At 40.3% G+C, this 13233-nt stretch overlaps 1 protein-coding gene across 6 annotated transcripts in view; it reads left to right on the plus strand.

Moving 5' to 3' along the window:
• pcbp3 (poly(rC) binding protein 3) overlaps positions 1-13233 on the plus strand; it is a 91162-nt gene that overhangs the window by 53699 nt on the left and 24230 nt on the right. For all 6 annotated transcript variants that reach the window (XM_050049616.1, XM_050049621.1, XM_050049619.1 and 3 more), the window contains one exon: positions 12305-12469. In XM_050049616.1, the coding sequence (XP_049905573.1) occupies positions 12395-12469 (75 nt within the window). In that variant the 5' untranslated portion in view covers positions 12305-12394. The remainder of the gene's footprint in view (positions 1-12304; positions 12470-13233) is intronic.

The following is a 13233-nucleotide window of genomic DNA, read 5'->3' on the forward strand; positions in this document are numbered from 1 at the left end:
CCCCCCCCCCCCCCCCCCCCCCCCAGACCCTGAGGGGCGTCCTAATCTGGGGCACCCATCATGTCCTCTGCCCATGTAGTGGAGCACACTTGCCAATGCATTGGTCAAAGCAAGATGATATGGGTAGACTGGCTTTCGTGTTTGTCCAAAAACTGGGGATTTTTTTTCTTCGGGTTACACGCCAAAGGTGACGTCACCAGTTGCGACGCATAGCCCACATGACTCCACGTCTTGGCCAATGACTTGCCAGTATTTCATCTTGATTTAATGATAGGGGGATACAATATTTCAATTCCATTTTGATAATCTTTTGTTAACAGCCGTAGTGGTGTTCACCTGTTTGGGGCTGCATAAAGGTAAATATTTTCTGAATAATTATTAATTATGTCACAGATCAGCATTGAACATTTCTGTGGTTAAATCTTGTGGTTCTTACGGGAAATATCTTATCCTGGGGCCCGTCTGCTTGGCGACTATTTTTATGTCTATGCAGTGTGACATCTTGGGGGGGGGGGGGGGGGGGGGGTAATAAGAGCAGACAAAAATAATCAAACTTTTCCAGTGAATCGCCTTGATTGGATGAGATGTTATGTCTCGTTGTGTTAATTTTTTGATATGGATTCATTATTCAATATAATAAATAAGCGAGACCTCCTTAGCTTGTTCTTAAAGGATAATGACTAAAACTAATAGGGTGCTATTAAGAAATCCTCTCAGTTAACATAAAACTATTAAATTACTTGCTTGAATTACTTGTCTCATACAGGCAGTTATGTGTGCTGAGTTTTCCAGTGTGGGTGTGTGCTGCAGAGTGGCAGATTTGCCGTGAACAATAGTCTTACATTGTCTGCAACATGGATTTTAGTTCATGATGCAACTGAAAAACTGAAGCTTTTCTATTTATATGGAAACAAGGAGGGCAGCAAACCGTTAGCTGTGTCTATATCATTACCTCATAAATCAGTTTTGGATAGATTTTTGTTCTCCATTAGTAATTAACGACAGCATGACGGCATTGTCTTTTGATTGAGTTATATGGTGAGACTAAAGAAAAGAGGACTGTCAGCTTGCATGGCTTATTAGCAGACACGCACCAATAAACTATGTTAGCCCTCCAAGCTAATGCTAGATGGCATAGGGACAATGCAAGGGGCCGTCAGCTTGTGATTGTAATTTAGGCTGAGATCTCAACCAGGCTAACTGATTAGAGATGACAGGTTTACAGTCAGCTTTTGGGGCAAATAGGTCTGGCAGGATGGCTGCTTGCAGGCTGAAGTACTGTAACAAAAGGCTCCTTGGCATGTCTATCTGCGGATATTTTCAACCTTCTCCTTCCACTTTCCTACATCTCATTTTCCAAAACGCTTGCAGCCTGTTTATGGCCGAGAGACCATTTTGAAATATTAGAAAGTGCTCTGCTACAGAGGGAATGTGCTAATAGGACCCAGTAGTGAGCAGTTGATGTTTAACCCAAACAAACGGGCACTTCTTGTTCAGGGTTATCATCTCAAAGATGTTGGCAAGCGATGGCACTTGGTTGTCTGCTATATTTAGAAACACATCATGATCTGATGATATGAGGTACAAAAGGCAAAAAAGCCAAGTGCTTGCTGAAATACTTAGTTTCTGAATTTGAATGTCATTTTCGGCCAAAACCTCTGCTAGAAAAAGTACATTTTAAAATATTGCCCTTTATAATTACTCATCTGCACAGACTTTAATGAGTAAGTGATAAGCTGCACTTTGATCAAGCATTTTATGAGATATCAATATCAAAAATAATTTTGGACAGGAACAATTTTGTTTTTGGGGTGGAGAGACCAACAAGCTCAAACATGCAGAAATAAGATGGAGGGTTTCATTCAGGATGAATGCTTTTCAGCTGCTTTGTGAGCTGAATTCTATGACATGTTTGACTGACAGTGGTAATGCTCCCTTTCTATGTGCATGATGTGCAGCGTTTTTAATGTTCAGCATTTTAATAAAGGGAATTTTTGACAGCTGGCTTTCCATAGCCGAGAAAATAAGGATCTGAAACAGATTTATGGAGCCAATACAGTCCATCGTGTTGCTGATGGTGCATATCATGTGATGCTGTTGTGGGTTTTGCAGAGCAAATGTGCAGAGGAGTCCCACATTTTTAACAGTGTCAGATATTGCCTGTACATCAGGCACCTTTATTCAATATAACCAGCTAATTCAGCCAGACACCAATGAGCCATAATTGTGTGGCTTTAGTCACCTGGGTTTTCTTTATTCGTATTCCTGCCTGACATCACTGATTAAACTTTATGTTGCTGCTGCTTTGAATTCATTGTATGTCCAAGACAAATTGCATCCTTGAAGCACTGACTGTACTTTGAAAAAATCCCCAACATAAATGGACAATGGAAATATTAAATTGGACATTCATGCTCTATCTGAACTCTGGCAAGGCTTTTCAAAGATATTCCTCACTCAATGAAAATGATTTGTGATGAAAATTGCCAATACAAACTTTAAGGTCAACTTAACATATACAGTGGGGCAAAAAAGTATTTAGTCAGCCACTGATTTTNAATTACAGACCTCTCTCATCTTTCTAAGTAGGAGAACTTGCAAAATCAGTGGCTGACTAAATACTTTTTTGCCCCACTGTAAAACATGGCAAACAACATAGTAAAAGATAAAGTAATATGAAAATACAATTAAATAAATGAACTGATTGTAAAAATAACATTGACCAGCTGCCCCTACCTGTCACACTTCACAGTGGGATTTACCTTGTTGCACATGTTCCATGAATCATTGCCGCCAACATCGATGGCTTGAAAAAGCAAACAACACTAAATTACAAAGACTAGAAAGTCATTGTTGCCATCATTGTGCCCTCATGTGCCTTTGCTAGAACCATCAGCTGACAGAGACAAAAACATCTGTTTCACATGAATGATTGGAGTATGGATGATTTAGTAGCAATTTACTCTTTAGAAATAGCAGTGACCTCTGTGTTCTTTTGCTATAGCAACTGCAGCGAATTAGGTTGAGTAGAAACAAATTAATTGCAACTGGAATGCCAATGCCTCAGTACAAGCAGTGTGCTACATAACATTAATGGTATATTAACTTGATTTGTTCTGGAATAGTTACACTAATTACTACTTCAACTCTCAGCCATGGTGGTTGTTTAAAAGGTAAAGTTTGATTTGCTGTCTGGCTGAGAGGTAGATGAGAAGATTGATCCAACTTGTACTGCAGTAAATATGACACGACAGCCAGGTGATGTAATCTTAGCGCAGCACAAAGACTGGAACAGGGTGAAAAAGAGCTAGTCTGGTAGGGTGGCAACTAACAACTTTTGGTTGATTTAATAAAAAGAAGAAAGGGACATTTTATTATTTCCAGCATTTTATATATATATATATATATATATTTAAAAAATATTCCTTATCTTCCTGTACAGTGCTCTTTCAATATTTTAAGCAAGGTTACTATATTATTTTTGTGTGAGTGTAAAAAGGAAAGGAAGATCATGCAAAAGTTTTGGGCACACAAAGTAAGAAGGCCAGGTGATGCAAATTTCAAAGCTTTATAAATACTCTGAAGGTGATGCAAATTTCAAAGCTTTATAAATACTCTGACTCCTGAAACCTTGTCCCAACAATCAGCTGCCATGGGCTCCTCTAAACAGCTGCCTAGCACTCTGAAAACTAAAATAATTGATGCCCGCAAAGCAGGAGAAGGTTATAAGAAGATAGCAAAGTGTTTTCAGGGAGCTGTTTCCATAGTTCGTAAAGAAATGGCAGTTACTGTAACAGGAACTGTGGAAGTCAAGTTGAGGTCTGGAAGACTATGAAAACTTTCTGAGAGAGTTGTTCATAGGATTGTTAGAAAGGCAAATCAAAGCCCCCCTTTGACAGCAAAAGACCTTCAGGAAGATTTAGCAGACTCTGAAATGGTGGTGCAGTGACAACAAACCTTTCCTGTGTCCTCACCACAAAATTCAGTGTCAGAAGACTGTGGACCGATTAAGTTAAAATAGAACTTTTTGGAAGCAATTAGCAAAGGTATGTTTGGAGAAAAGAGGGTGCAGAGTTTCACGTAAACACCTGTCCAACTGTTAAACTTAAGGTTGCATTGATCATACTTTGGACTTGCGTTGGGCTTGCGCCAGTGGCACAGAGAACATTTCACAAGTAGATGGAAAAATTGATTCAGTTAAATTCCAGCAAATTATGGAAGCAAACATCACATCATCTGTAAAAAAGCTGATGAAGAACGTAAGTAGATAGCAAGTGCTTAGCCCATATTTTAAGGGGTTACATCTCCGGTCTGATCTCGAGTGCACAGCTGAAAGGTACGTCACATGGTTTGTTCACATTACATAACAGAAGTGCATATTTTACTGATTCAGTGTGGACAGAGAGCAGATGGATGCGCGCTTGCTGCTAGGACATGGTGGAGACGTTGCCACAGTACAGGCCTTGCATCATAACATAAACCCATTTTAGTGATGATGAAATTTGTTGACTACTTGCAACCCTAAAGCTCAGTAATTATCATGCTATATCTTGTTTGTTTAATCTGAACAAATTGGATGTAAACATGACAAGCTGTACTTAAGCATGGGCCAGACTGATTCTTGCCCGGATGCTGGGACTTTCCTCTTGTCATCACCGTAAGGTTGTTATGCACCTAGCAGAGAATTAAAGATGCTCACTGCTTTAATAATATGATGCACTGTTCCTTTAAACTTTATGTGTGCTGCATGTTGAAGATAGCTGGCAGGATTACATGTTCTTATTGTACTCATGGATTTCTTACATCATTTTATTCCATCAATATACTGCACCTACCTAAATCTTACATTGTGTTTAAAAACATTTCTCCAAAATTAAAATGACAAAATATGCACATCGAGTCAGGCTCTGCCCTTAAACACAGTAGTAACAAGGACGCACCTTTCAAACAGCAAGGACAAATGCACAAGTGCTGCTATATTGGTTCGGTGCATCACAAGGAAAAGCAGCCAGAAGCAGATTGTGACAAATTAAATAAGAAAACCATAATGCAGCGATAAGAATCAGTAAACAATAATCAGCTTACAGGGTATGAGGTGAGCCTCCCATGAACCACAATCCAAGGTGAACCCACAAAAAAAGAAGCTTTCAACAAGACCAACATTAATATTTGAGCAGTTTGAGCAGTTTTTCTCTTTAGAAGTTCACCAAAGTGAGCACATCCACATGTGGACAGTCTAAATGTTTATTGGACACCTGAGCTTGTTAGCACCTTTGGTCGCTGCACACATCCTGCTGTCTGACACCTTTTAACAGACACACTGTGGCCATTAGAGCCGAGACAGGTAGGAGACACATGAATAGGTTTTTGGGGTGGATGCTTTTTTCACTGCTTTCTAGGTGTTGCTAGTTGGTTTGAAAGAGAAAAACATCACCAGGAGGTGCAAAAAGCACAAAGCCTAACATGCACCAAGTTGGCAGTTTTGTTTGTGAGTCATTTGTTTTGACACCGCATTTATCACTTTGCAGTAACCAAATTAATTGGAATAAAATGTGAAATTAGGAGCAGATACGGAACATTTTACCTCCTGCCAATTACCAATTTTGCAAATTTTTCAAATATATTCAATAAATGAATGCCCTTAGCCATGTGCTGATGATTTCAGACACTTTGTGCTAATTAAATTTCTTTTCAGAACTTCTTCAAATTTCAAAGGACTTCATGGGGAAACAGTGAAGACATGCACAGTGCTAAAGAAGTCACACGAATACTTGAAGCACATGTCAAGGCGTTAAGGAGATCATAACGGTTTTTGTATAAAGCAGCCAAATATCAACCAAGTAGCCTAAGAAGTCAGTGTTCTCTGGACAGATAAAAAGTCACTGTAACACATGTAGGCTTAAGGCCCTAACATACTCGGGCGTACTATAAGCGGAACGGACTCGGCGAGGAATGTCCGCAGTCATTCGGGCTTCCATAGTCAAGCGCACTTCCGCGTTGTAGTTTCCTGTAAAAATGTCCGTGAAAAATCCCCGCGATGTGAAAAATACATGCCGAGCAGTCACTGGTGCGCGGAGCGGAGTCCGCGCGGTCGTAAAATCTGAGCTTTGCGCGCACAGGCCTTGCGGACGTCCGCTTTGAGTCCGCGCGGACCTCCGCGGAGTCCATTCCGCGTATGTTCGGGCCTTTACTGTTAAAACAAGCAGCAGTGGCACAGCTGTACATCCTGAGCTGATCACCTTGTGTTTCCTTGGCTAAAGTAAATAGCACAAGAAGCACTAAATCTTTTCAAGGGAGAAAGATTATCTTATCTTATTTCCTGAATGCTGTATGATGTGAGCTGTAATGTAGCAGTGGGAAAGATTTTCAGTATTATAACTTAGAAGTGCTGATGTCATCAGACTCCAGTTCTGGTCCATTTAAACCACAGAGGCAGGACTAGGACCAATTGTTTTGTTTGAAGGGGCAGTTAAATTAACCTTTAAAATAAAATAAATGCACTATGTCGGTACAACACCGCAAAATGATTTTTAATATGACGGCAACCGGCTGTGTTTCATGCCGACGTGAAAGGATGGCTTTTTTGTCAGTGTCTGACTCGGGAAGTCACTGCCCGAGTGCTGGATTTTGACGACTTCAGTTGTTTGGCATACGAAATAGCATAGACAGGCCAACAGCATTCCTCCCCTAATTACCCTGTCATTACAGGTTATATAGGACTTCAAAACCAAGACAAGCAACAACCAGACCCTCCACATGGTCTGCAAACAATCACACACAGTGAATAGGTCGGTCCTGTCCACCATGGTAAAAAAGGCACATTCACAAGTTCAGCAACACTCCTTACTGTACAGTCAAGCAATAACCCTTCATAAAAGTCAGGAACTACACAGACAGTGAACACATGAAGCCACGGCAGGACACTTAACCAATACTTACTGAACAGTGTTGGGTAAGGGTTACTTTAAAAGTAATCAAAGTACTTTACTGCGTTACTTCTTTGAAAAGTAACCAGTTACTTTACTGCGTTACTCCCTGAGAAAAGTAACTCAAGTACTTTAAAAGTACTTCCAACGTTACTCCCTGAGAAAAGTAACTCAAGCACTTTTAAAGTACTTTTGAGTATTCTACATTTCCTATTGGGCAATGGACCACAGGGCGCTAAGCCTACATTTTTTGTCTCCAAAATTAAAGTTATGGACCACTTGCCCTTCACTGAGATCCAATTCTCCCATCACAGCCGTCACTTTGACCAGTAGAAACACAGAACAATCTGCTGCCGTAGACAACTGTATGACAACAACACCCCAGCGTTTTTAATATTTCCTCTAGGGATGTTACCACACAGAGAAAAGGGGGAAATGTTGGTGTGAAACAGCAGAGGCACTTTGTCAACCCGCTGAGTTAACGTTACTGTCATTAGCATCAAGCTAGCAAACAATGTTATTTCTTCATAATGGAGACAGACATAAAGTAGCCTAATAACATTAACAAATAGTGGCGGGGCTTTTACTCACCACAACTGCAGAGGCTCCCAGCTTCATGTGACACAGACTACATTATAGATGGTCTGTTATTTATTAATCCCTCTGTATCTTTCCCGTTGTCTTTATAAAGTAAACACATCGCATCGTCATTTCAAACTCAACACTTCCTATACCCAATTCTGTTAGTGAACTGATACAGTGGCACCCCAGAAATTTTTTATAGTGGTGGCCAGATGGGGCAGCTAAAAATCTTGGTGTGGCACACCAAAACGAACTGAATTTCAGGAATTCAGTTATGATGGTTAAGTACTCTAGGCTATAGGTTAGTTGAAAACTATGTCATTATGAGACGTAAGGAATTCACATACTGATATACTTTGGTTCTTACTTTACAGTATAACTTATATTCCTAATTATCTGATGTGCATAGACAAATACACTCAGAGTTCCACAACAATCCTGTTTTAATATGTTATGTATCTGTACATGTGTTAGGCGATTCAGTGTTCTTCAAATATGCTGGTTGTCCTTTTCATTAAAAACACAATTTTACAGCTTTAATTTGAGGGTAGACATTGATTTTACACAACATTTACTAGGAAGAAAACGTTTAATTAAGACTTGTGGGTACCCATGAAACCCATTTTCATGCACATATCTTCAGGTGAGATTCCACAGATCCCTTTGAAAGTGGTTACGCCAGTTTTTCGCCTGCCAAAATTTAGTCCAACTTTGGAGCACTGTGTAGTCCCCTTCCTGACAAACTATGCCGACATGGTTGGTCAGGGCCACCCCTCCCTAAACGCAGAACACTTACTGTGCGTAGGGCCACATCTTCCATGGGGGGCCACATTTTGCACGAGGGGACGCATTTGCGCATATGCGCAATGGAGAGGAAGGAGAGAAGAGACCTGTAATCTGACCGCGCATGCGTTGCTGCAATGATTGACAGCACTTGACATCTGACCAATCAGAGGGGTGCGCCGGCAGGCACTTGCAGAGCTGCAGCAGTTGAAGAGTTGTTGACATGTCGTCCCAAAGAGCCTCCCTCTCCGCGGAGACGCTCGGGGGTATGTACGGGGCCGGGAGGGCGGGCTCCGCGGAGAGGGAGACCTGAGCCGCAGGAGTATGTGCGGGGCCGGGAGGTTGGACGCTCCCAGAGAGGGGAGAGGGAGAAATATAGCTAAATAAGATGAAAATAGAAAAAAATGTCTCTGTCTTTTATTTTTGTTCTCAGTGTTTAATTAAGGTGGGAGAGGGGGAGGGCGGCGGGAGATCGGACGCCTCCAGAGAGGGGAGAGGGAGAAATATAACAAAATAAAATTAAATAGGAAAAACCTGTCAAACCTGCCTTTTCAGTGTTTAATCAAGGGTGGGGGATTGAGGTGGTGGAAGTTACTTTCTTTTGATGAGTAATTGATGGCTATTTGTGACTCAGATTTGTTTATTTATTTATTTCAGTTTGAAGTTATTTTTATTTAATATTTATTTATTTATTTATTTCAGCTTGAATTTTTTATTTTATTTGACTCATACAGCCAAACTACTGTATCTACAATACATTTGTTAGTGCTAATAAAGGTTGTCAAGTTAAATGGCATGTTTTTGTACCGTCATTTTGTACCTATGATACAGTACAACAAGGGACAATGGAAGTAAATTAGCAGTTCTGCTAACTCTGGCATATTTACAGATGTATTTATACTGATGTTCATCAGTATGCATTGTCCCTTCCAAATAAACACTTAAATTAAATTAAATTAAATTTGGGATGGGGAGAGGTGGGGTGGGGGGGCCTCCAAATAAAATTTCGCTTAGGGCCCCAGTTTGGTCAGGGGCAGCCCTGTGGTTGGTACCAATAGACCTTCTTCACTGCAGACATTTTGACAGGCCATGGTAGGAAAAGCACAACTGTGTTTAATAAGATTACAAATAGCTGTAAGACAGGCCATGGTAATGTGCATGTTGGCTCACTGGGGCACTTAAAGCAACACTTAACCTATCTGGATTTTTTTTTTAAAATTATACCATTCTTATATGGTTCTTCGAAAACTCCAACCAATCATTGCATTCGGACCGAGCGTCCGTCTGTCTTCCCCACATGGAGGTCTCCGACTGACGTAACTGCTTGTGAACCGAGCCATCGTTAAGGTTATTAGTTTCACCTGTGCATTTTCTGGTATGACAAGTCAATATGTCCATTGTGAAAAGGAAGCCTTAGGTTGTCTATAGCACTGTCATTGCCACCATCTTTTCACTAGCCTAAAAAGGGCCCACCACAGGATCTCAGAGACAGTAATGTTTTGCTGTGTAGCAGCAATTGTACCAGGGTTGCCATGGCCCCCTCCTGGTGCCACTGAACGTGTAGTGGTAGTAGCAGACAGACAGAGCGTTATTTCAGTTGTTTCACTCGATATTCAGGTGAAGGTCATTCTCAGGTTCATCATTGAGGCCAACTGATTGATATTCACATCTGCATTGGTGTTAATATCCCAACGGAGGAGTTGCTGCAACGTTTTGTGGCGTTGTTTTTCACTAGAAGTCCAGCAGTCCACCATGTCACTGATGCTATCTGCAACACTGTTGGTGTTAGCATAGTTAGCATAAGCTAGCTGATATCATCATAACAAGACACCCGTTAGCTCACCTTCACGGTTCTTTCATTTCCAACTTGCTTGCTTTGCATGGCTAACTTCATTTCACATTTTTCCACAATTTCCTGAGCCCATTCACAGTTTCCTGAGCCCATTCACAGTTCCCTCAGCCCATTCACAGTTTCACAGCTGGACTGACATTTCGTGTCAGTTAATTAATTCAAGGGGCCAGCTTCACCTGGCGTCCCACCAAACTTCAGTAGCGTAAGCATGACTGCTTTTACCATTCACTCTAACTGACATTAACTCTGCCTTGTAAACCACAGGGTGCTGTTTTACCATCTTTTCTTTGTTGCCTATAACAGATAATTGCCAAACACACCTTTTGAAGGAAATAAAATATTTATCAATTTTAAAAACAACTATTATAAGTACAAACTTTGCCTGAAGTCTATATTTTGAGATACAGACGGGGTGAGAGTTTCTTTTTGTTTGAGCACAAAAACAACAATAGCCTAAGGTTGTGTCTGGACAGATATTATAATTTGCTAAAATATCATCCACTGAGCAGACTAAGAGATTGGTGAGAATTCTCTGGAGCCTTTTGATATCTGTAGAAAATTAAATGATAACTTGCGCAGGTAGTGATAAGAGCAGAAAATCAACATAGTGGATGAGGAAATTAAGGCTTGGATAATGCTTTTTGTATGTAATGTCAATGACCAAATGATTAGAGATCAACTCCAGAAGGAAAGCAGTTCAAACCACAGGGGATACTGTTTTTAAATGAGAGTGAATTCAGTTTCTGTTTCACATGGCACTGCAGAATTTTAAATTCACACGACTTGATTTATCTATTCAGTGCAGGACCTAGTACATTCAGGGCCCAAGGCAAGCCCCCACACTATGGATTTTCTTTTGTATTCATTGTAATTATTAAAAATCAGAACAAGGGCTAATTAGAAGAAAAACAATAACAATAAATATCAAACAATAAAAGAATATGGTATGTGTAAATTTGCAAATTTTTTTCTCTCTTTTTATCTTATGTCCTGGATACCTATTACTTTTTTTTTTGGCTAAGTCTAATGCTTTCCACATAAACTCCCCTCCACGATACCCATCAATGCTCTAGCATGTTCTGACTGTGATGATCACTCACCGATGAACACATTACAACCATAGACCCACCACTTTTGCAAGTTTGCAGTGTCGTAACTAAAGTGAAGGTGTCTAGTAGGCTATTAATATTGTTTACATAACTTGCCAACCATGCAGAAACTATTCCTCAAATTAGTACAGTTTACTCTGTAATATACATAGTGTCGACGTAGCAAGGGAACACAATACAGAACAATGGGTCAGTTCTTAAAACTTATACACAAAAAGGTAACTTTCTCTTTTTTAGCAGAGCCATCCATGCTTACAGACTGTCCTGTTTGCCTTTGCCTTAGTCGCTAAGGCAAAGGGGAGCAAAGTAATTTGACGAACTGTAATGAGAGCACTGGAGGAAAACTTTAATGTCTGACTCATAGGAAAGAGCCTTTTACCGGTGAAGACTTTGCCACTATGGATTCTGCAAGTCATCGCGCTGCACCTTCTAGTGAACATTATTATGAACATTATTACACAGAGATATTCATTTTCAGGAGTTTAGCTGATGCATTCATTATCTTCATTTAGTTCCACCTCTAGCACAATCTTTTGTGACAAACAAACATTTCTGACCCTGTAGTAGTCAGTATTATGATGTGTAAATCACTGAGCATCCCCAATGTATTCTTATATTTACCATGCAAAAGGTTAGATGAATTGCTCCCTGTTATGTGAACTGTCCAATTAAAATCCAAACAAGCTGGTTACTTACTTTTAATTTTTACTATTAATTTTTGAGACAGCAAAAACCTAGGGGAGCTGAATCTAATTACACTGGGTTGTCTGTGGATCTACCCTGCAGAATTATGTATCATTCATGGAGCAAATATCATGTGGACCTCATAATAGTGATGTCTCACTGTGCTGTGTTTGCAGACTTCCCAATACAGTGTTTTATTTTTAGTCCTACATTTCTGGGAAAATTATCAGCTGTAGCATGACATGTGTGGTGACCTGTAAGGATCCTAAAATACAACTCAGCACAAGTCTTTGGGGGGGAATTTAAGGATGTGTCCAATATATATATATATACTAGTACATATAACATGTTTTTTGTGTGTTTGGCAGGTGACTGGCTGGCTGGAATACCACGCTACTCCTTCTCCTTCTGAGGACATCCCATTCCAGGACGGTGCTTTGCTCTCACTTCCTCACAGCATGGAGCCAACCAAAGTCCAGTCAGAGGGTGGCCTCAATGTCACCCTTACCATCCGCCTCCTCATGCATGGAAAAGTAAGCAGGCACAGACTTTTAAACAGACCATAGTAAAAAGTAAGATATGAGGAATTAGTTTCTCTAATGAAGGGTCCTCTAAGTTATTTATGAACTTTTAAATAAGAGGTTGAACTTTATCAAAGTAATCATCTCTTTAACCTGTCCAGGGTTATTATTCATTTCAAGTGCAGTAGCCTCAATACATAAATGGCCACATAACTGATTTTATTTTTATATCAGTCATGGAGATTTCTACTGTGTCTGTGAAAGCAGTTGTGTTGCGTCCTCTGTGGCTCTGGGGAGCTTTGTCAAAACTAAACTGATAACCCTGATAATATCATCTGCTGTTATCTTTGATTGAACTTGGACCAGCTGATCTTTTAAAGAGAACCTATGGTCCTATGTACACTTGGTATCGACATGCGTCTTAGGTGATCCAATAAGAAATTGATGGCGGTAAATACAAGTGTAAAAGACCACCAAGATGCATTGTGTTCTGTTCACTTACCTGGCCGAGGTGGTCTGGGACTCACTTGACCACATATCTTGAATAGTGTAAACACAAATACATCCCCAACAAGGGCTTTATTATCAATGCAGGACGTTGTGGTTGTTTTGGTGACAGTGTGCTATTGCTCTATATTTCCCCCATTTCATGAAAAGTTGGACAAAGTGTTGCGAGAACGTCCATCGTTTTGCACTATGGAAGGAGATGCGTTGAATTCTGCTGACAGCAATATCTCCAGTCATAGATGGATGCATTAGTGAACAGCCCAACTGGG

The sequence above is a fragment of the Epinephelus moara genome, chromosome 7 (assembly GCF_006386435.1).
Source record: "Epinephelus moara isolate mb chromosome 7, YSFRI_EMoa_1.0, whole genome shotgun sequence".
In the NCBI taxonomy this organism is placed as follows: Eukaryota; Metazoa; Chordata; class Actinopteri; order Perciformes; family Serranidae; genus Epinephelus; species Epinephelus moara.